This window comes from Emys orbicularis, chromosome 21 (assembly GCF_028017835.1).
Source record: "Emys orbicularis isolate rEmyOrb1 chromosome 21, rEmyOrb1.hap1, whole genome shotgun sequence".
Lineage (NCBI taxonomy): Eukaryota > Metazoa > Chordata > Testudines > Emydidae > Emys > Emys orbicularis.
Window position 1 is genome coordinate 2,493,641 of NC_088703.1, and position 24,863 is coordinate 2,518,503.

At 43.0% G+C, this 24,863-nt stretch overlaps 1 protein-coding gene across 2 annotated transcripts in view; it reads left to right on the forward strand.

Moving 5' to 3' along the window:
• Positions 1-762: 762 nt before the first annotated feature.
• Positions 763-24,863, forward strand: part of ACTN4 (actinin alpha 4) — an 82,108-nt gene continuing 58,007 nt past the window's right edge. For both annotated transcript variants that reach the window (XM_065420938.1, XM_065420939.1), the window contains exon 1: positions 763-961. In XM_065420938.1, coding sequence (XP_065277010.1) covers positions 812-961 — 150 coding nt within the window. In that variant the 5' untranslated portion in view covers positions 763-811. The remainder of the gene's footprint in view (positions 962-24,863) is intronic.

A 24,863-nucleotide genomic window follows, 5' to 3' on the forward strand; every position in this document is an offset into this window, starting at 1 on the left:
CCACATGCAACCTGTAACCAGGATATAAATATTCATGAAGCAGCATCGTTGTCACGCCCACAATATGAATAGTCAAGTGGGTTGTAGCCCACGAAAGCTTATGCTCTAATAAATTTGTTAGTCTCTAAGGTGCCACAAGTACTCCTGTTATTTTAATGTATCACAACAACCCCACCTCCTATATGAATATTCATGAGGGAGAGCAAGGCGCCATGAATAATATGAATATTCATGAGAGGGAGGCAACATCCCAGACCACACATACAGAGGGCCATTGTCCCCCTCCCCCCCAAAGAATATTCATAAGGGGAGAAGCAGGCGCGTGTCTCTCAGGTAGCCGTTGCGAGGAGATACGCATGCGCAATGAGGAGACGTTAGGGGGGAGCGGGAAAGATGGACGCAGGCGCACCGCCGTACAGTCAGACCCCGAGAGGGCGGGAGAGGAAAAGGGAGGAGAGAGCGCAGGCGCAGGGGAGGCCGAGGAAGTGGCCGGCGCAGGCAGTGACGTCCCGCGGGGAGGGGCGGGGGGGGAAAAAAAAAAAGCCGTATTCAGCGCCTGCGCAATGAGATTTGGAGCCTGGCTGACTGGGTGAGGTCACCCTTCGCACCGGCCGGGCGTACGACGCAGGCGCAATGAATCTCCCCGTCTCGAGGGAAGGGGGCGGGGCCTGGACTCCGCGCTCAGGAAGGAGGGAGGGGGCGGGGCCTGGGCAGGCGCCGCGAGCGCCGGCCCCGCCCCCCGGGGCGGGGCGGCTCCTCCCCCTCAGCCGGAGCGGTCGGTCGGGGCGCTGGGCCGGGAGCCGCGCGGACCATGGTGGATTATCACGCAGCGGGGCAACCCTATCAGTACGGCGGCAACGGGCCCAGCTCGCTCGGCGGCATCGGCGACTACATGGCGCAGGAGGACGACTGGGACCGGGACCTGCTGCTCGACCCCGCCTGGGAGAAGCAGCAGCGCAAGGTGAGGCGGGGGCTGGGGTCGGGGGGTCTGGGGGGGTAGAGGAGAGAGGGGGGTTGGGGAGTCTGGGGGGGCTGAGGGAGTTGAGGAGAGAGGGGGTCGGGTGGGGCTGAGGTTGGGGGGTCCGGGGCTGGGGGAGTTGAGGAGAAAGGGGGTCTGGGGTCGGATGGGGCTGGGGTAGGGGGGAGTGGAAGGGGGGCTGGGGTCGGGGGGGCTGAGAGAGAGGGGGTTGGGGGAAGGGGGGCTGGGGTGGGGGGGCTGAGGGTGTTGAGGAGAAAGGGGGTCTGGGGTCGGGTGGGGCTGAGGTTGGGGGGAGGGGAAGGGGGGGCTGAGGTTGGGGGGGCTGAGGAGAGAGGGGGTTGGGGGGAAGGGGGGATGGGGTGGGGGGGTTGAGGGAGTTGAGGAGAAAGGGGGTCTGGGGTCGGGTGGGGCTGAGGTTGAGGGAGGGGAAGGGGGGCTGAGGTTGGGGGAGGGGAAGGGGGGCTGAGGTTGGGGGGGCTGAGGAGAGAGGGGGGCTGAGGTTGGGGGGAGGGGAGTCTGGGGGGCTGAGGGGGTTGAGGAAAGAGGGGGTCTGGGGAGGCTAAAGGGGGAGGTCTGGGAAGGAGGGACTCAGACTGGGGGCTGAAGGGGGCTTTGGGTGTGAGGGGGGAGGCCTGCTCGGGGGTGGGTGGGGAGTGCTCTGGGGTTGCAGGGGGTGCCCTGGATTGAGGGGGCTCTGGAGCTGAAGGGAGGGGGCTGTAGGGAAATAAGGGACTTGGGGGGCTCAAGGGGGAGGCCTGGTCTGAGGTGACTGGGGGGGTGCTGGGGGGGAGGGAGACCCGGGCTAAGCAGAGGTGCAAGGTGAGGGAGGGTGTCTGGGGTGAGGAGACAGGGAGGGTCTGAGGGAAGCAGTGGTGTGAAAGGGGGTGCCCTAAAGGGTGGGGAGGGAGTGGCTCTAGGCCTTAGGGGCAAAGGGCAGGCTCCAGGGAGGGGTGGGTGATGGGTTTAGGTGGGGGTGGGGGCTGGGTGTGTCTGGGGTGTGAGCGCTGGGACTCAGTCTGGGAGATGTCTCAGCACAAGGGGAGGGGTGGGCGCTCCATGAAGTGGGCACTTATAAGTTTGGGTTGTGGGTCCTGACTAGGGAGTCTCTAGGTGGGGATTGGGGGTTAGGGACCTGCTACTGGACCCTGCCTTGGGAGGCATCAGGCAGGTGAAGAGAGAGCTTGGTCTTGGGGGGAGGGTGCTTGTTGCTGACTTTGGGGGGCTGTGACCTGGGAGAAGCAACAGTGCTGAGTAGGAGGGAGATTCAGGAGGGGTGGGGGTAGGAAAGGGGTCTGTGCTGAGGATGAGGACCTGCTGTTGAACCTAGTCTGGAGAAACATCAGCTCAGGGTACAAAGGGGAAATGGGCTTTGGTCCCGGGTGGTGGTGCAGAATATAATGGAGAGCCTGGGTGCTTGTGGGAAAGAATGGAAGGGGATGGGATGGGCCAGGGTGTCAGCAGGTGTTGGTTGCAGGAGGAAGCAAGAGTCATGGGGGTTGGGTGGGGCAGGTTGAAATGTATGTGATGTTGGGTGGAGAACAAATTCCTAGTCACTGTTTTGCGGTGCTCCCCTTTGAGTAATCTACCATGGGTGGGGAATGCTGAGAGCCCTGGAAGGGAAGTGCCTGTTTCCCAAACCCCTTCCCTGGAATCTCCTTGGGGAAAAGCTTCCTAATTACAGAGATCTCACTGCAGAGCCACTGGGAGCTGTTGACCTATGGAATTAGTGGCTCTGTTTAGAGCTTCTGTAATATATCCCTGCTGCACAGTTGCTCTCAACTGCCCCTTTGAAGCAATCTTCCCCACTGGCTGAGTTTCCTTCCTTGCTCTTGTCTGGTCAGCGGAGAGAGCCAGGAATGGAGTGACCTAGGAGGCGAAAGCTCCAGTCTATATGCTTTCCTTGCATGTCTAAATAGTTTGGTGTAAAAATTGACTGGCCACTCAGCCAAGGTCTTGGCTGCTGCACCAGCTATCTATACTAATATATAAAAATGCACCTATTGTGATCTCTAGCTGCATGTACAAAAACGCTACAATGCACAGGCATTCATTAATAGGCACATAGTCAACCATGGACAGCCATAAAAATGCCGAGGCTCAGTTACCCTGCCTCTTATAATCACTCCTGAGGGCAGCTGTATTGTCTGCTAGCAATAACTGATGTGGTTCTGTGAACCCTGCTGGGTTGCAGGAATCCTTCCTTCCATTTCTGTGGCCTGTGATTTGGAAATATTTGCTTGGGTGGACTAAATTTGCTGTGATGGCATCAAAATCCTCTCTGGTTTGTTCCGTGTTAGAGGTATATTGGGGTAATTGTCGTCAGATTCACACATGGCTGAGCTCTGGGCTTCAGGCACTTTTTTGTGCCCGATGCATCTAAAACTATGCACGCATTTTAATGTGTGTGTGACACTTGCAATTCATGGAGCTTTTGCATTCCTCAGGATGAGAGGATATATTTGAATGAGAACCCATTTTACAAAACTACACCCTTAAATTTAGCAGGTCCTGTCTTGAAATGACTGCAACTGTGAATTCAGTCAACTGAAGCCAGGAACTATTAGGACTGCAGCAGTATTAACACCTGAGTTCTTACATAAATCTGATCTCCCTCCCCCAACCTCATCTGATTTTCTATTGGGAGTTTCACAAAGCTGGGTAGGGCACATCTCTTTTCCTCTCTTCCTTCAAGTCATAGAGGACTGTGGTAATTACAAAATCCTATCATTGCAACAGGGCAACACCACCTTGCTTGCAAGACTCAATTGATTGTGAAGAATATGTGCCATTTTCTCTGCCAGTTTTTCCAGAACCCTGGAAATGTTGTAATACATACATTGAGCGCTCTGACCTATAGCTGATTTGCATTCATGTTGGTTAATAATTTGAAGATTATTTGCATTGTGTTTCAGATTTGTTTCTTTAGGCAGGCAGCGGAGAATTCAAGGTGGCCATCTGCTATTTTGTTTAATTATCTTAATTGCATGCTATTTAAAACAGAGCTAAGACTATGAGAGCAAAATTCAAGGAGGTGGAGGAATTTTTAGACTCCATGCTGGCAAGAGAAGAAACTTTCAAAGGGAGTATTTTGTTCTAAATGTAACAAGTATGTGTTTGTCAAAACTATGTAACAAGTCTGTGCTTTCAAGCTTTGTGAGTTTAGGCTGAAATCAGACCAAAGACATTTTAAAAATAGCCAGTGTGTAAAAGCGGACTCGCATGGGTAATGATTTCCCCATATTTTGGGGGATAGTGCAAATGGCTCACTTTTAAATCATGCTGATGCATTACTATCAAGAAAAGGTTCTGCCCTCTCTCAAACATTAAACAATAGCTTTGTTCCACTTAGAGCACCTGGCTAAAGGTTTTATCACTGTGACGTGGCACCTTAGCTGCTTTTCTCGTGGGAGAATGCTATGAATGCTGACTGTTTCAGGGGGTGTGATTTCCATGATGTAGAATCGCATGAAGCCCGTCCCATCTTCTCTCCCCCTGGATTCATTTGTCCTTCACACATCACTGAAACGATTTTACTATGATATGAAACAAGCAGAATCACCTTTTGAAATAGGGCTACAGCTCTGCAATCAACTGGAAATTGTTTTAAATGCATCTCAATTCCTCCAAGAATTGTGTGATAAGAAAACTGGATCCTTCAAGGCCTTGTTGATACTGGGCTTTGAACCACCATTCCAGCTAAACTGGCTTGAAATATGGATTGACTGGTGTGGGTAAGACCAGACTCTCAAATCAGTTCTCCAAAAGTCATGTTTCCAGTCCAACATTTTTTGACAGCTATCTTAGAGCAAATCTACACTAGAAAGAATTGTTGATTTTAGTAATGCTGGCATAGTTAAGCTGGCAAAATCCTCCTAATGTAGATGTAGTTATATAGGTATGAAATTGCTTATACCAGCTCACGGAACCAATATAAGCCATACTACTGTAAGCAGTCTTACACCTGTATAACTGCGCGTGTAGTAGGGCTTGTGAGTAAAACTTTACTGGTCACCAGGCCTTAGACACTGTGGCTCCATCTATGCAGCTCAGATCACGTTTGGGACCGTGTTTAAACCAGATCCAGGGTTTGTTTTCAAATGCGGTTAAAAGCCCAGTGTAAACAAGGCCTTGGTGTTGGGAAACCAGAGTGAGACTTGACCAAGCAGGATGATTGTTATAACATGATAGAGCCCTGATCATGAGATGACACAGTTTGGCCCTGTTCATACAGGCAATATCAGGGCACCGGTAGCTTGTTTTAGGTAGTAAAAAATGAGAAGACATTGAATGACTGACTTTGGCCTTAAATGTGGCTGTTTTAGGTTTTTTTTTTTTATTTTTAAAGTCTCTCTCTCTCTCTCTCTCTCTTAATATTAATTAGATGCTTAATTCAATTAGGACCATGTTAAGAGAATGTCCTAAGAGAACTATGGTGATGGATGGGAAATGTCAGAGCACAGTCTAGACCAGTGGCTCTTAACCTTTCCAGACTACTGTACCCCTTTCAGGAGGCTGATTTGTTTTGTGTACCCCCAAGTTTCACCTCACTTAAAAACGACTTGCTTACAAAATCAGACATAAAAATACAGAAGTGTCACAGCACACTATTACTGAAAAATTGCTTACTTTCTCATTTTATAATTATAAAATAAATCAATTGGAATATAAATATTGTACTTGCATTTCTTTATATAGATCAGTATAAACAAGCCATTGTCTGAAATTTTAGTGTGTACTGACTTTGCTAATGCTTTTTATGTAGCCTGTTGTAAAACTAGCCAAGTATCTAGACGGATTGATGTACCCTCTGGAAGACCTGTGTGTACCCCCAGGGGTACATGAACCCTCGGTTGAGAACCATTGAGCTAGACTGATATAAGCCCAAGAAATGGGGAGGGGAGCTTGACACTTCATAGTTTAGTGAGCACTGCGATCTTGATATTTGAACAGTTCCGTTTAATGTTTCATTTTCACACCTTAGCGCTAATGAAAATACTGATGTATACATAGCATTGCATGCTATTTTGGCTGTTGTACTGACTTCTGAAAGTTTAGTGCATTGCCTAAAGGTATCTAATCCTTCCCCCTTTAGATATCTCATCTCATTTTGCCAAATTTCAATGCGAGTTGCTGCAGGTTTCACTCAAACTTTGAGGAGATAACAAAATGTAGTTAATACTTCCTTTTACAAAAATGGTTGGCACTTCTAAAATAGGTGGAATGTTTGTCCTTGGAAATCACAAACAAGTGTTAAGCTAGTGTTTGAAAGCTGAGCTTTCTGGCAGCTGTGGAAGGACAGGGAATCCTGGAGAAAAACTACATTTACTTTTGCTTTGAGCTTGTGCTTGGAGATCTGGTGTCACCTTTGATTAAAATGAGGTGGAACAAGTCTTGTGGCCTAACTTTGGTGGATATTTGTCCACTATCACACAGTGCACTTGTGCCTAGGACTGAAATAACGGGGATATACGGCTTGAGCTGCCTCACTAGAGCTGTTTGGTGGTAGGGACAGAACCAGAATATTAGGAAGGTTGAGCTGAAATAGCAGGTTAGGAATAAAGTGTGTGCGCATGGATTTGTGGGGATTGGGTGCATTATAAGAATAATAGGGAGCACTGAAAATCAAGGATGAGGTGAATTGGAAGAAATTAGGGAATAGTGTCAGGACCTCTGACGGTGCAGCAGTTCTGAATTATGTGCATGGGCAGAGCTCTGTGTGGAGAAACTTAAATAGTATAGTACCTGCTAAAAACTTAAAACTCACTACATTTACTCAGATGCCTGTTCTCAGGGATTTTCTTACAATTTTTTCATTGTCTTCTTTTAAGCAATTTTAAACCTGAAAACCATGCACTTTTGCTGCATGTGAAAATCTCTAGCAAGTGGTCAGATTCAGGAGTGGTAACTGAAATGTTTGACCTATTCATCTGAACTGGTGGAGAGTCAGATTCTTATTCTTGTAGATGGTGCTGAACCTTGTAATCTGTGGAGGTTTGAAGAAGGTATGTATAACAGGCAGGATTGAATTAATGCTAAGCTTTTTCAGCTCTATCTGTTCCATATATATATACGCGCGCACACACACAAGTCATATTTAGACAGCATTTAGGCATTTGTATGCTTCATTATAATCATAATGAAACTGCTTAGTCTTAATGTTAGAGTCAAGGTGGGTGAGGTGATATCTTTTATTAGCGTTTACGCAGAGCTCTTCTGGGCTTTCTTCAGGTGACTTGAAGAAGAGCTCTGTATAAGCTTGAAAGTTTGTCTCTCTCACCAACAGAAGTTGTTCCAGTAAAATATATTACCTTGTTTCTCTAATATTTTGGGACCAGCATGGCTACAACACCACTGGATAGTCTTAATGTTAACATGTGCCTGGGCAGTGCTTGTATTTCAGCAACCTAATGTAACTTACCAAGATGCACAAAGGAAAACTGTCTGTCTGATCTTCACTTGAGGTGGCCAGGTTTGCTCAGTAAAGAAATGCTGAATGTTCTTGCAGGTTATGTTTAAATTGGCATGCTAGTGGAAGTACAAGGTTCACTGATTTCAGAGTAGAAGCAGCAGTTTTAAATTCCAGTCTGCTCAAATGCTAATCTAGTTTAAAAAAAAAAAAAAAAAATCCCTTCACCCTCCCAAAAATAGTTCCTGCTTCTTTCTCAAAGAAATCTTTGCTGTATTTAACTGCATCAGTACAGAATAAGCCTCTTAACCAGTGGTTTCATCAAGACCATAAAACTGAGAACTCAGCATCTAACTTACTGAAATACTTTTGCTGGGTGCCTGCCCTTTTAGTTTTTTTTCTTGCAACACAATGCTTGGAACAACTGACTGTACAGAGAAGCAGAGACATTCGCTCCGCTGAATGTTAATGCTTAGCACTTGTATAGCAGTTTGCTTCAAAGTGCTGTACAAAAATTAGAGGCAGTTTGGTCTAGTGGATTGAGTTCAGGACTGGGAGCTAAGAATGGATTCTGCCACTGGCTCACCTTGTGGCCTTGAGCAATACTAAACCTTTGCCTCAGATTACCTGTCCTTAAAAGGGCAATAATACCGAACTTCCTTGTGTGGGGTGAGGACTAATGCCTACAGAGCACCTGCACAATACGCATTAGAACAGTTAGGTTGTTTTAACTTCTCAGTGAAGCTTAAATAGCATGCCAGGACACCCACACAACAAACTCCCTTTCATTTGATTGGTGTCTGAGCAAAAGGCAAAGACCACTTTGCCAAAAACTTCTCTATATTCTTGGATAGTCCCCTTAGCTACTTGGTCACATTTATTTGAAGAGAGCCACAGAATCAATAGCATGAAGCAGAAACATGCTTTCCTTTATAGGATGCTTTCAGCTATTATTGGTTCATTGGTAATGTTCATAGAATCCTAGAATATCAGGGTTGGAAGGGACCTCAGGAGGTCATCTAGTCCAACCCCCTGCTCAAAGTAGGACCAATCCCCAGACGGATTTTTGCCCCAGATCCCTAAATGGTCCCCTCAAGGATTGAGCTCACAACCCTGGGTTTAGCAGGCCAATGCTACCACTAAGCTATCCCTCCTCCATTCAACCATCTTGCATTAATGTCAATCCTTATACTATTAGTTAGTTTACTTCATGCCATTCCTACACCTGTAGTTAGTAGTGGACCTGAGAGTTCAAATTTGTCTGGAGTAGTAGATCAGTGTGAAGTGCTTCAATCATTTCATTGACAGTGATGATTTTTAGTGTCAAAGAAGGTTGCAACTTACAAAGTTCAAGACTTTCCCTTTCAGTTGTATGGCATAATCACAGACTTGATTTTTGACAATTCTGGGGTGTCAAAGATGAGCATAGACCATTCCTAGGTGAAGCTGATATTGAAGAGTTGCTGGAAGGTTTGGAACAGAGATACGAGTTGTCATGGCTATGTTTTGATGCTGTTGTCATCAAAAGTCTCATTTCCAGGTTGATGAGTCATCACTCTTCCATTTCAATAGACAAAGTTTCATTCAATAGCAAATTTGAGCTTGAAAAGTGCAAATAAACTGATTTTTCTGCTGCTCTTGAGACTTTGACTTCCTATTTAACTTGTGATGTTTCTACTTTACTGTAAAAGAATGATCTGGTTCCATTATTTCAATTCCTTCAGCTGCTTGTTCCCCACTATTTTAGCTCTAGCACCTTGAGTCAGATAAATTCAGCACTGGTGATCACTGAATGCTAATCACCAACTTGCACTATTGATCAGCAGGTTTCATATTTCCTATATTTGAAGTGAAAACCACCACCTATATTCTGTCTGCATCAAATTTAACACCACATTAATTAAACCCATCTACAATGGAACTCCCACGGGTGCCATCACTGGTGCTGCTGGGAAACGTTCTGTAAAATTCCCTAGTGTAGATAAGGCTCCAGTGAATTCAACAGTGAAGACTGAAAAACAAGATGAGCTAGGCAAGCAACTATATACATAACCACAGGATCGAGTGTTTTGTCCACCTGCTAGAATTTGCTAGATCCTCGCAAACCAAGTCCTCTAGCAGTTCACTACTCCACCCACTCCCCTTTCTTCAACATCTAAAGGCTGAGCAACATTCAGAGTGACCGAATAGCACCTGATGACTCTTCTCCTGGTGCTTTTAAGGAGCTGTGGTCATGGTTTCTGTTGATTCATCGCTAGGAACAGGCTTCTCCCATGTCTTTTCTGATGCATCAGTAACAATTGAATGGCTTTGAGCTCCTGGCTGACCTGATGTACGTTGGACTTCTAGTTTATTTCCTGCCAGTTAGGCCACTTACAGTGATTTGGTGGCCGAGACTTTCCTCTTCAGAAGCCACTTTTCTCTTTGAAAGAGGAAAAAGCTGCAAGTCTCATCTACCGAGCAAAGAATTTTGACTAAAAAGCATCTGTGATGGTGAAATGCAGGTCATCAAGGCTCTCTGGTCCTGAGAGGGAAAACTCTAATACAAAAAATATATAGGGAAGGTAAAATTGAAACTCAAATATTTTGTAGTAAGGATGGTGAGGGATGTAGTAAAGGTGGCAATCAGTGATTGTGATACCTGCCTCATGTCTTAATTGCTCTGTTGAGCGGCTATGGAAGATTCACTTTGTGTTGCAGCTCCCTGCTTCTGACTCCTTTGTAATGTGCAGCCCCGCGGTTGAAACACATCTCATCTGTTTTTGTTTGAGCGGTGGGTTGCACTAATGAATTCCTTGTAAACTTAAAAAGACATCACCCTACTGGTACCATGCTCGACTCATCTCAGTCATGTGTCTGAACTAGAAGGAGAAGCAGAAATGGTAGTGGCAGGCCACAGGGCTACTTAGATTCCAGCAAACACTGCAACACCACGGGGAGTCCCTGACATTTAAACACTTCAGCATGCTATAGAAATAAAACTGTCCTGTTAGAGGGGTTACAGTGGATTAATACATTGCTCAGTGTGAATACGGACTCCTGTAGTGAAAGGGCAAGGGATGTTACAGTTCAGCAAAAGACTACATAAGGCCATTTCACTGGTATTGAATAGGTGTATATCTGTGTGCGTACACAAGCCATCCAAACAGTTGCGGTTTTACTGCTGGTATGTGTCCAGTCTCTGGGGTTTCTGTGCTGGAATCTCAGCTATGTGACATTAACAGCAGGGCAGAATCTGTCTGCATCCTCTGCATCGTTTTCCAAACACGAGCAAACAAAAAGCAAATGAGTGCCAGTATTCAGCCTTAATGGAAATATACATCATAGCCATATGTTCCACACACTTATTTCCTGTTGTGTTGATGTTGGACAGATCACTATTTTCACAAGAAGAAGATATCTTTGAGTGAGTTAGTGGAAGCCATCTTCTTTGCTGTGCTAGAAAGCAAAGTTGGAAAACACTGAGGCTTGTTTTATAAGTTAACTTGGTTTTCTTGTTCTTCCACAAGCTTGGACTGTAAATCCAAATTGTGTAACATTTGGATTTAGCTTCCAAGGTTTTAGGCTTGGATACGTACCATTTTTGTACAAAAGCTACCTGTGTCCTTGAGCTGGTTTGAAGGGCATGCAAATGATTCAGTCTTTATTAGGTTGTCTTGTAACCATGATTTAAACTTCCAGAACGTAAACATCCCATTTATTCTGAAGGTGGTTACATTTTTGTATTGTCTCAATTTAGATGCCAAGTTACAAACAACACATTATTTAGTCTACAGTATGATGCTGTGCTGTGTACGAGAGAATGTTTGTGAAGGATTACAGTTAGTAACTACCTTACCTAACTGTGCCTTCTCACTCTGCATTGATAGGGCATTTGCCAGATTGAAACAAGTGCATATACATAACTTCTGGAGAGAGGATTAAATTGAAATAAACAAACTGTACTCCAAACAAAGAACCTAGGACTTGCATAAAGAATGAAGAGATTGTGAACTCCCTTATCCATTAGCAATCATAGAATAGCAGGGATTTCTGTTTCTTCTGCTCCTTGCCTCACCAGGTCTATTTCATAATGGTTTTATGAGAGTATGAATATGATGTAGGAGTGGCTACTTGTTCAGCTGTTAAAGATTCTCAATCTTTCTCTAAAAACATTCAGCTATAAAAGAGTTCTGGGTGATGGAAAATCTTGCAGTTTGTTGAGCACCCTCAGCTCCCATTGGCTTTGGTGGGATCTAGGGGTGCTTAGCACCTCAAAGAATCAGGCCATAGGAAAACTTAATGCCCGGAGGAGTGACCTTTGAACCATTCTCTCTGGAAGAAGTTACACACTGCCTGTTTTAAATGGTGGATAATCCTCATTGTACTGTCTTCACATATCTTCATCTGTCACCAGTAAAACAGGTCCTCGTGTCAGAGGTATGCTGGACACCTAATCGCAATCATCTTGCCAAACTGCTAACATAAGTCTTGTGAAAGAATGTTGAAATTCAATCTTGAAGAATTGTGCTCGTACAATCACTGCATTTTTGCTTTGAGCCTCAATGTCCCATACATCTTGCTGACCAAGTGTAATAGTAGTGATCCATACAAATGGTGGTTTGATGTAACCGTCTACTATGATATTGGTGCCCGAGAGGGTACACAAGATGTAAAAGGTTTCACTAGGCGTACCCTTCTCAGGGCATTACAGCAGTTCATATTTAGCTAGAAGAGCTACTTAAACTGTATAATGGCTTACTTTCTAAATGCATAAGAGAGGATTGCAGAATATTAAACAAAGCAACAACTTAATTATACCACCACACATGAGGCATCTACTTTATTAGAGGAGTTGGCAAGTATTGGGTTTAATAGCTAGCTTTATTACGCTGGCTGATCTGCTGAATGCTTTGTGGTATGACTACGTACCTAGTAGAAAACGAATGCCATTTTACTCCACGTGGCACCTGTCTCTATACTAGGACTTCTAACAAGGATATCTGATTCCCACTTCATAGCTACAGTGGGAACACATGCTTCTTATTGTAATGCCAGTGTTAAAAGGAATGCCTCGGTCTTGCTCAATTCGCATGATAGGCCTTGCTGTAAGATGTGACTTACCAAGTACCATCTGTGTGGGGGGTTTTGGGGGGCGGGAAAGTTCATAGCTTAAAGCATGACTCAAGTCTGAAAAGATTGAAAATGGCCTGATGGAGTTCCATGTTTGTCACAATGTTTCCAAATCAGATGTGTTTTGTTCACAAGTAAAAAGCATTTTCTAATTTCCTGCCCTGCTAACAGGGATCTGAGAGTCCAGCTGGATTCTTCCCTCTGGATCTGTAGTAAAGATTCTGCAGGCCAAATCAGACGGTTGACACCTGTGTAACGTTATTGTCTTCAATAGGCATGTACAAGTGTAACAGATTGGAACATAAACTTCTCTCAACAAAGATTTAGGGAGGCAAGTCAGGGCTGGTCTCTACTAGGTTGACATAGCTACATTGGTTGGAGTGTGAAAAATCCGCATCCCTAATTGTCGTAGCTATGCTGCCGTAATCCCCAGTGTAGACACAGCTATGTTGATGGAAGAATACTTCTGTCAAGCTACCTACCGTCGTTCAGGGAGGTGGGTGACTTAGATTCAGTAGTGTAGGCATACTGTCGGCTGAAAGTTTTTCAGTCTACTGGCAGAAATACATTTCCTGCACAAACAAATATCAAATTAGACTTTGAACGCATGCAGGTGCCACTTTTTTACACAGACGTTCTTGAGCCTTTGCTGAAGATGTAGCCAAGTAAGCAAGATGACCATTTCTGACAACTGCACTAGGGATCTAATCTCTTGACTGTCGGGGGTGAAGAGAGTTGTAAGACCTCTTTCAGTGGGCAGGAAAAGTGGGAGCAGCATAACTTAAATACGGTCTGTCAACCTAATTCCCTTTTTTCTTAGTCAGAAAAATAACTTCACTCAATGAGCATTTCTCTTTTTGTTTGGAGAATAAGAATATTCAGTTAGTAGTGAACTAGGAAGGAGAATAGAGGTGTAGACTAGTACTCTTTTGTAGATCTAAAGAGTTAAATCAAATGGTTTATTTAAAAGATGCAGTAAGTAACTGTTCTGGTAGTGGTCCAGCAACAGGAAGATATAAAACAGATCCAAAATTCATGTTACATTAGTATCATTAACTTGAAACTTGTCACATGCTTTCTGTGACAGAGGATGGGAAAGGGTTATGAAATTGTAGGTTGAAATTTTCAAAGTTGCCTAGGGAATAATTGGGCATCCAGATTCTCTCTAGGTAGCCTTGAAAATCTTTAGCTATAATCTTAGTGAGTTTTCTCCAAGTTCTGCCTACGTTGCGGTAAAAAAATAACACACCAAAAGGCTGTCTTTATACAGCATCTAGCAGTGTGACCCTGGCCTCTAGGATGCTACCATAATACAAAAAATAGAAGGCCGTAGAATTGAAAATAGATATTCATATGAGCTGTTTGGTCACTTCAGGGAGCACTTACTGAGATGGCTAAGGGCTTGTCGACGCTTAAAACGCTGAAGCGAAGACACTACCTGTGCTGCTGGGAAGGCTTCTCCCATCTGTAGGTAATTAACCTCCCTGAGAGGCAGTAGCTATGTCAACGGGAGAAGTCCTCCTGTCGGGAGCTAGGTCAGTATAACTGTATTGCTCGGGGGTGTGGACTTTTCCACATTCCTGAGTGATGCTGTTATATCGACATAAATTGCTAATATAGACCAAGTCTAAGGCTTTCAAGCCTGGTAATGCACCCGTGTGAATTTGCAGCCTCTTAATGTTTTTGATGCTGAAGTTGGGATTTAAATATAGTATAAAACTCCCCTGATTTTAAGATTTCTTCTGAAAGAGGACTTGGATGAAGGGGTGGCTGAATGGAAAACTTTGTGGGATTTCTTGGAGTCATAGATACCCCTTGTAGCAATACAGCAGTAAACTTCTATGGTAGGTGGCTTATTGCAAACTAATTGTGGGGCAGAATGCTTCCAGCCTTGCCCTTTTAAATGATAAAAGGTTTTCATTCTCTGCTGTTCAGTAACTTTTCTAATTCTTCAAGGTCTTGGAAAGGATGCAAAATCCTGCAACTCTCAAATGATCTCTGTTAGAATGACAGTGTCTAGTGCGCATAATAGTGAGCTGTGGCGTCTGTTACTTATGTAAACAAAACTTCAGTCAATTCAGGAGTGAATTCCTGCACATGATCATCTTACTTTAAAGTCTTAGTTAAGTCTCCATCTGTTTTTCTTGGTTTCCTTTCCTTATAAGTGGAGTGAGTTTGAAGAAAATGAGGGTAACGCGTTCTGTCAAGATAACTGGGATGGGCCACTTGTCATGGTCAAGGTGCATAGCAAACCTGAAAATACAAGTTTCACAGTGATTAATTAAACATTATCCCACTGCATTGCTAAGCAAGCTATTGGAGAAACTGTTGTATGCACGTCACTACAAATGAATCTGAATTCTTTGTGGCTACAACAGAAGGGCCATAAATTTGTCTCCTTCCTTTGACTTTGTCACCGGTCTGAGCCTCTTTACCATGTAAGGACATGATAGCAACAGCAACAGACTTTAAGAGCATCATCAGTTCACAGGACAGGTAGAACAACTTTTTAGAAGGATCGGGTTTGAATACTCCCAGAGCTGTGTCCTTTTTGTTTTGTTTTGTTTTGATGAAGGTTCTCATCTTCTGCAATGTTAGCTGCTATTCAATAGTTTGTTGCAGTGGAAGAAACAAAATCTCACCATTGAATTGGGGAAGAAAACAACTGCCAGCAAATCAAGTGACTGATCAGCCTACTTCTCCCCTTGTGGGAACTGAATCTAAACTTGCTTATTAGTACATCTAGTCCGGTAGTTCAGCTTTAATAGCAATCTCACTTATAGAGGAACTACTTCTAAAATTCCCTGAAGGACAACTTTGACCTACTGTTCAAGCAAAAGTCATCAGAATGGGTCTCATGAGGTCTCAGCTGAAAAGTCTTGAGACAGTCACAAAAATTTTCTTTAAAAATCCTACTTTTATTGACTATCCAGTACACCAGAGCAATAATGAGCAACAAAATTCACAGTAAAATAAAACCAGAGAAGAAATAAGAACAGGAGCTGGGAAAGGAATTGAGTAAAAGTATGTGGAGTGGAATGGTATGTCAGCCTAAGTGGTGATGTAAAATTGGTTGCAAGGCTTAGGTGTTGAAGTCATTGGTTAAGTCTGGAGTAACTTTGACCATGGGAGAGCCAAACAGTAATAAAGATCTTGTCTGACCTCTAGTACAACACAGACTACAGAACTTCCCCAGGATAATTCCTATGGACTAGAGCAGATCTAGAAAAACAATCAGTTGGCTGCAGGCCAGGGGATTAATCTGATGGTGTCCATAAAATGCGTATAATGTGTACTATACCTTCTTGATTTTAAGATGTACATTTAGCTGTAAACAGAACTGTTCCACCTGGGAAATGCTTTGAAGAGATGAAATGCTGCTTTTGCCTGTCTCGTTCAGTACTGTGCAGCTAAATACAATAACTTCAGGATTTCATGTTGACCTTTCATTTAAGGCTCGATGTTCTCTGCTTGTCAAACACAGTAAAACCTTTCTTGTACACAAAATGGCAGTTGCCCCACTTCACAGCCAAGATCTAGAATAGCAGAGTCACTGTAGTTAAGTCTTGGATTACTGGCACTTCATTTTTTACTGAGTGTACTAAAGCATTTACTAATATATTGCCAGGTAAGATCAGCAGTGTGAATGGGTCAAAATAGTGAATAGTGTATCTTGTGTTGCAAATTATCATTTAAGTGAACAAAATCCACCAGTTTGCAGTGAGTTGTCCAACAGTGTGAATTAGTAAAGTGCTAATATATCATCAGTCCCGTGCTTTCTGGGGAAAACTCCAATAGACTAACGCCTATTCTACTAAATCTTTCATAGCTTTGAATTAAACATCCAGCTATCTTTCCATAGTGCTTTGTAGCATAAATTTGGATGTAGTTTATTTCAGAACCCAAGATTGCTAAGGCTTAAATTGCTGTCTTATGCTGATTTTAACACTTCTGGCTTTTTTGGGGAGGGGAGAAAATTACCTTAATTTCCCATGACATAAATGGGGCAAACTTGTATTTAGATCTAGAAATCTGCCACTGGAAAAAACATCTTGAGGAACATTGGACATGCTGAGAATTTGGAAGCACAGAAATAAACTTTTAACAGCTCTGAATGTCTGCTTCTATGCCTCTAACTGGTAATTAAGCCATCAAATGACAAAGCAAGCATACCAAGGTTTGAAGGAGGTGTGTTGGTTCAGACACCCGTTCATCCCTAACTGGAATATACAGTACATATTACCTCTACTAGACTATATAGTATGAGTCCTCTTCAGTGGTATCTTCATATGTTTTGTATGGCTTCTCCTTTGGATGAAAAACATACCCATTGCAAGAGCATACAATACCAAAATCCACCGCTGCCTTGCAATAATGGATCCTCAGGCATTTAGCCAGAAGTAAAGTGACTATAACTGTGCTTTCCCCCAACCTTCATGGATCTTGTAAAATCTTTCCCTTTAAATATTCATATTTTAATTTTTTAAAGAGAGCAGCATTAAACCTATAAGAATTAAGTTGAGAACCTGTAACTTAAATCTCAGCCCTTTTGCCTTCGAAGACTTTGCTCTCAAACCCCTAATTGTATCTCTCTTCTTCGCTACATCTCTACTCATAGGCTAGGGAAGTGGAATCTGCAACACTGTAATGAGTGCCACTTAAATGCTAGATACAAGAATAAACATGCCAAGTGACTTGGCCAGCAGCACTAAGTGCTACCCACGTGGGCATGTCTGAGCTCACAAGTGCCTGTGGATTCAAGCTGCCTAGGCTAAAGACTTTGCAAAGAGTCTTCTTGTGAGGAAGAATAGCAAACGGCCACGAACCGCTGACTGCAGATGCAATCAGGCTGTGCATAAAAATGTGTATCAACTGTAGAGAGGGGAAAAGGTTACAAAAAGCTTGAAGAGGTGGGATATAGGCTCATAGGGAAGTCTCTGAAAACATCAGCCCGCCTCAGCCCTAGCCCATGTCACTTATGCCACACAGCCTGTTGTAGATCCTGTATATTTATGGTGAAGCATCCTTGCTAATGGAATAGCCCTACTGCCTAATTGACTGACTCTCATGGAATCTTAGAGATGTAGGTCAGGAAGGGACCACAAGAGGTCGTCTAGTCCATCCCCTGTGCAGAGGCAGGATTAGGCATACCTAGACCATCCCTGGCAGGTGTATGCTTAACAAGTTCTTAACTGCCAATGACTGGGATTCCACAACTTCCTTAGGTAATCTGTTCAGTGCTTAAGAAAACCTTTAATTTTAAGGCTAGTTAATATCTAACCTGAATCTTCCTAGCTGCAAACTAAGCTGATTTCTTGTCCTACCCTTGTGAGTTCTCCAAACTCAGCCTGTTCAAATAATACAGCTTCACTATTTTAAAATCCTCCTCATCAATCCAGATACTACATGGGTTAATTTCTTCTTCCCAGCTAAGTGTGAGACTTGACATTAGCTCTGCATGTTACATCATTGCGCCATTTTCCAGTAACTTGAAAGTTACTCTTTACTAAGGAGCCTTTGAATGCCACTTTCATTCTTAGGCTTGGATGATTTAAAATAGTTATTCAGCAATGCAAAAGCTTTTAAGCTTTCTGTTAAAGCTTCTACAGTGTGTGAGAGGTTAGGTTTGTCTATCAAATTTAGTTACTACATAACCACTGTGGGCTCTCAAAAACAAATCTGAAGAGAAAATTGTAAAATTATTGGTATCTCAATCCGATCTCTTGTGATCAGGCTGGTTTATGGCCGCCTCAAACTGTTCAGAACTGTTTTTTCCCTGCGTGGGGAGAATTGGTTTTGTTCAAGCAGGCAGGTTACCTAAACTATCAGAACTGAAAATGCTATGCCCAGGCAATCTTGCATCGAACCTGATCTGAGCTGTCACAAGGATCGGTTATAAAGATGGAAGACTGAAGTCATTCTGAGAAGTGGAGCACGAAAACAGCAGCAGCATTTGTTTAGGTGCTGCCTGTCCTAGACTCCATCCCCCCCACTCCCTTCGCTTCCCCAAAGGCCACTTCCTGCTGTCATTCCTCCTCCAAGTTAGCTTCAGTCTCACCAAACAAAATCAAATCAACAGCCTAATAAGGAAAAAGAATGATGAGAATCTCCCTGGCCAGGCCTTTTCCTAGTTTTTCTATGTGGCAGCAAATTAGGAGAATCTTACCAAAGAGTGACAAGTGACTCAGACCAATATGTAAAGCCTCCATTCACTGCCCCAGGAAATTACTAACCAACCTCTGATGGCTTTGGGCAGCAATACCGGGCTGACACTAAACTGCTTAAATCAGAATCAACAGAGCCATAGTCTCCAAAACTGGCTGCTACTTCAGTTTCTTTTATACACTGTATTGAAAGCCCCAGGCTGGCTAAATGGGCTGAGTACTAATTTGTATACAGGGACTGGTCATTAACATAAGTTCAAGGAAGGGGACATCAATCACAACTGGAAATCCACAAATCACAACACTTCTAATAATTTTGCCTGTTTCCTTTGCCTAGGTGAGTGTCTAATTAACTTGAAAGCTCATTAAAGCTTGTCTTCAACACTGGAGCTAAAGCATAGGGAAATGGTCACACACACTTCATCTGATTCTAATTAAGCCAGTGTAATACACCACAAGACTTCTATAGCACCTTTCATCCAAAGGTCTCAAAGCACTTTACAAACATTAGTTAATCTTCACAACACCCTCTGAGGTGGTATTGCAGATAGGAAGTGTGAGGTAGAGAGGAGAAAGACCTGACCAACATCACACAGTAAGTCAGTAGTAAAGTTGCAAGTAGAAACCGGTGTTCTCTTCCTAGGCTACTGTTCTAACTACTAAACATCACTTTCTCTACAACCCGAGATAAACCTTGGGTCTCCTGACTCCCCATCCTATTCTTTAGTCACAAGATCCTCCTTCCTCAAACATGAGGATAAACAGTTCTCAGGAGTCCAGTTCCTCTTAAGCCAACTTGCAGAAGTTGGTACATTGAGTGTGCATTTTCCAATTGGTTGCAAAGTTGTAAGAAAACTATGATGCCCAGTAGCATGAAACTGATGCCCTAAATTAATCTCATTGTCCAAGTAGTGTTTCTCTCAGCTACCTGTTTATCTGGAAGGCCATGTCTTGTAATAACGGTCTTGGTGGGACAGTTATGTAAATTAATTGCTAATTATCAGTGAAGAGTGAGGTAATGTGTAACTTGATTTTTCAGCTGTGCAATTAAGGAATATGTTGAAAAATGTCTTACGCTTATTTTAAGGCCTCTGATTAATATTGCTGAGACATCTACAAACAGGCTGATAACTTGAAGCACAGGAGCAGTTTCCTGTCTTAAGAGCTTGCACAGGAAGTTTGTTAAATATAATGTCGGTGACCCTGCCAAAGGGGAGGAGATTTCATTTTTTGAAGCAGCAGCTGTAGCACTAGTATGTTAGACCAAGAGCTTGGCTACAGGGTTTGTAAAGCCTGTTTGGTAATCCAGTTTTACCATTAATCACTTCGGCTAACCTTCCATTAATTATGATCTGAAATTGTCTCGTGAACTGGTAACCCATCCTCTCAAATCTTGCCTCTGAATGTATCACTGATTCCTAATCATGTCACTTGCACTCCTTACTGCACTGGGTGGGTTTCTGATCTATAATCAGACTACATGGAAAATCCTCTTTATCCCCTCCTGATATCTCCCAAATGGAGAGATCTTAAAGCACCAAATTCATGGCTTCTGCCTGACTGCAAGGCCATCACTGAGCTGGAATCCAAAGATATTTGAAACGTGTCTCACTTGATAAGACTTAGTGGTCAAACTAGTAGTCTGTCATGGATTAAAAACCTGTTGACAGTGTTCTGACCCCACAATGAGCTGCCTACTGTTTACATTGGGTCTTTTAAAATACCGTAGTGGATAATGTGTCATGAAGTCAAAGGGCACTCGAATACTACAGTGAATGTGGTATAGGTGCCTAGACAGGTCTTTTAATGTTCTAGAGCATTGGTTCTCCAACTCTTTGTTCCATGGACCCCTTTGTAAGAGACCTTTCAATGGGACACATCCCTACTGCTTTGTCAGTGTCCCTGTTCTAATGACTATAGGCCAGTTTAAGAGCTTTAGCGAATTCTTGCTTGCTGTAAATGCAAAAAAACTGGAGGTGTCAGACTTTAGATATTGTCAGATGGTTCCATTGGTATCTGGGGAAGGGTTTTTAAAGGCACAAATGAGTTGAGTTGTGTCCAACTCCCATTGACTTTCACCCAGTTGCCCTTTGTGCCTTTGAAAATTTCCCACAGCTCAGTTTTTGGAATGAGTTGGCTGAAGGAAAAGCACAGACAAAACATTAGCTGATCTTGATGAAGTGAGACCCATGAGGAGGTGAGATTCTGAAGAGAGATCAATAAACTAATATAAAAGAGGGATACAGTTTTGGGAGGGAATGTGGGTGAGGTACTGTCACTGCCCCTCTTCCACACATTCTCTGGTATTGGCTGGAACCCTACAATAATCACAGCACGCTTGTGTAGAATCTTCTCTACCTCCAGGCTCTGCCTGTTGAAAATTTCACAAGAATGAAATGTTTGAAGCAAAATTCTTATAAATGTCCGTTTCCTGCCACAGTAGAAGAATGGGGCGTACAGGCATCATGGGTGGGGATGTCATTATGTGCCTGAGCTGCAGATGTAGTAAGAAGGTTGAGGATGTTCTTAACAGCTCACTCAGCCTGTGTTTGTGACAGACTACAAATTGGTGGCACTTTCATACCAGACCGATTTTTGGCACTTCTTAAAGCAGGAATTGTCTCAAATACAGCATGGTCATCGTCCTGCCTCAGTGAGTTCAGTGTGGCCTACCAGTTTGACTTCACCTTAGGTGACTGTTTACTTGCACTCTTACTATTACTGGACAGAACTTTAGGTATAATTAGTTAGAATATTTCAGCTAAAAGGGTGGTTTGCTCAGTCAGATGGAGATGATGGGGAAACAGACAAAATACTGGTATAGCAGGGTTATACATTTGCATTTTTCATAGGAGCCACTCTGGAAGAACACCCATATGACAACATTCATCAGAGCCTACTTATCCCTCAGTTTCCCATCTGCTTCCCAGAGCTTGTAAGGACTTGTCTACATCAGGAAATTGATCAGCAGACCTATACCACCATAGATGTACCACTGTAGAATTTCCCATGTTGACACTGTTTTGGAATAAAAATTTTTTTTTATATGTTGAAGTAATTTATTATAGAGTAGTGTCTCTACACAGGGAGTTATATGGTTTGGCTGTAACAGTATAATTATTCAGCAGCTGGTCAGTTTCTCAGTGTAGACAGGCTCAGCCTTTAAGTATATAAATGGATCTTAGTTTGCATGAATTCTTCTGTCTTCAAGAAGTCAGCATAAAGTCTGCTCTCAAACACACTTGCCTTAAAAGGAAGGTTACAAAAATATGAAAAAAAACTATTCATGTCTTGTGTCCACATAAAATAAGCAAAACTGATGCAACGTGGTATGCGTACAATCAATAGCTAAACAAATTCAAATTCCCTCTAAACAAACTCCATGGAAAATGATGGCTTTTCATCTGCATATCAGCTCTGTCTACATTTTATGCCAAGAGTTGTTAGTATGCATACAGACTTGATCCAAATCACTAGATTTTACAAGCAAGTGGCATGATCAGAGTCCAAGACTAGAAGCCAAGAACTCTTGAGAGCTAATCCCTCTTCTTACTGCGTCCCTCTATGACTTTGGGTGGTAAGTACCTTATGGTTTGACTCTTAATGAAAGCTACCTAGTATCCACAATTTACATTGAAAACAATGTCAGTTGAGGTCGCTGAGCAACCTGCATATCAGACACTTAACTTCTGACTCTATTTGCCCATGTGAAAAATGGGGATAAAGTCTGTTGCAAAGAAGTGTTGGCATCCCTGACTCTGTGGCCTTTGACGTATCCACACGCTGCAAACTTTTCATGGGCCTCCCCAACACACCATAAAGTTTTCCTTAAACATAATTGGTTGTCTGGCAAATACTTGGCTATCACAGTGTCTTATTTCAAAGCTCAAATTTAGAGCTCTGGATTGCCAGGTGGAGTAAATTCCACTGCATAGGAGACACCCTGAAAACCTGTAAGAAGCAGATACAACTTGACTCACACTTTAAAACCTTTTTAATTTGGAAGAGAACAAAGATTTTTTTTATTTTAAAAAGGTTCCTTTGAAGTCTCTCATAAACCAAAAGGTGCAGTTTATAAATGGATCCATGTTTCCATCTCCTGCATATTTGAATGGTCTCTAAATTTCACAGCTGTGTTTATAGCACTTTCTGGAATTCAAACAACATTGAGTTTCTGCATGTGTCACTTGCACTGTCTCTAAAACCAAACTCAGTGCCAGTTTTGTGTCTTCTGGTTTTTGTTGCTACCTTTAAACCTTGGATGTCATCTTGTCACTTGACAAAGAGAAATGTGTATCAAATAGCTGTGACACAACTGTGCCACTGCCACATCAATTCACTGTGGGGCCAAGACTTGTTTTGTGTTAACCCAGCCAATGTTTGTTGTAGCACCACTGTTTTAGATCAGATTAGGTTATAAGCCCTTCTAGCATCCATGGGAATGCTTCCAGTGTTTCTCAACCTCTTAATACTGTGACTATGCTACAACAGAAGAGTTGTGGGACCGCCTTCCATCTAGCTATAAAGAGGGCGATTATGAATCCCTGAAACCTGGTAACTCCTCAGGTTGAGAACCTGTGATTTAGTGTACTCAGTTCACACTGCACAAACTACTGTTAATTCCATAGCCACCTCCTGCCCCAGAACAAAGGCACCTTTGATACAATGCCTGGAAAGCACTTCTCCAGGGCCTCAGCGGGAGGGAAATTCTAGGAGCACATGTAGACTCTGCAGTTCCACTAACGTTTAGTCACAACATAGCGTTCGTGTGGCAGCTCTTTTGTCCACAAAGTGCTGCTCTGTGAATTTAGATATTTTATTAAATCTTATTGTGCATGCTCAGTAGTGTCTGGCCACCTTCAATATTGGTAATTTGAATATTGTTGCAACTGGCAGAAACGTATAGTTACTTTGAGGTTGGTGTTTTCAAATTATTTTAATGGTTACTGGCTAGTTCACACCTTTATGAACTCTACCAAAGTCCAAATACTTGCCCAGTTTGCTGCTGTTTGTAAAGCGATCAATGGTGTCTTGAACCTTGTTTACGTTAGGGTAGCTAATGAAACCTTAATTCCTTAGTGACAGAAAACTCTAACCCTAAATGCCCCAGCTACACCCCCGAACTGTGAAGGAGCATATTTGTATATGTGGATCTCTGTTGAAACCCTGACAGGGAAAATAGTGTTTACTCACTACATATATTTAGTGACAGGTACCGCCTTGTGGGTGTTCCTAACTACACTCCTCTTCAGACAAGAACAAGAAGTTGAGTTATTAATGTCTGAATAGAAAGTACTTTCCTAGATCCTCAACCTGTGCTGAGGTGTCCTGGTTTTGTTGGTTTCAGGACTTGAAAAAAACCGGAAGCAGTAATAAATACATTGATGAGCATGCTTGTGGCTTCTGCTTCTCAGTGGTTTATCTGTCTGGAACTTCTCACAGCATGAGGGCTGGAATTCATATTGCTATCGTATGTCTACTGTAATAAAGTGGCTAACGCCTTAGTTCTCAGCCACGCATTTCTGTTAAAGGTCTTCACTCTTCACACAAAGCACATACAGCCGACTTCTCACATTTCACATGCATGTTACTGTTAAAACTTCTCAGGTGGACAATTCAGTGATGATGTACACATTCTAGTGGTGCTAGAACGTTCATGAAGATGACTTAACTTTGGGGAGAAGTTGTCTCCAAACTTCATGGATGTTGCAGCATCTTGCCCTCGGTGTTGCCACCTTTCTGCTCTGGTTCGAAAACATTTTGGGTTTAAATAGAGAATCTTGCATGGTCCCTGTCTACACTGGAGCTTCTAAAACTCATTTTATGCACAGTTGGGCCCCATCCAATCACTTAGGCCAAATGTCCAAACCAGATTAGCCTGAATTGGGTTTTAAACCAGTCTGGCAAACTTTGGTTGAATCCTGTTTTAGCTGGAAGCTTGTAACTTTGATTTACAGCAGTGATTTGGAAATTGAGTCTGGCCCTTTAATTTGAAACTTAATTTAATTCGTTGTCTAGATTAGAATTTAAAGGTACCTTAACACATTATAACACTTTGTAAAAGTCTAGTGTGGGCAAGGCAGTATGTTTAAAACGTGACGAGCTGGTCAAGTTGGCTTGAATTCATTCAGCTTTGTACATGTTAAGGTAGACAAAGCAGTGTCTGCTTTAGAGATTTAAAATATATTTGCTAACATGTTCT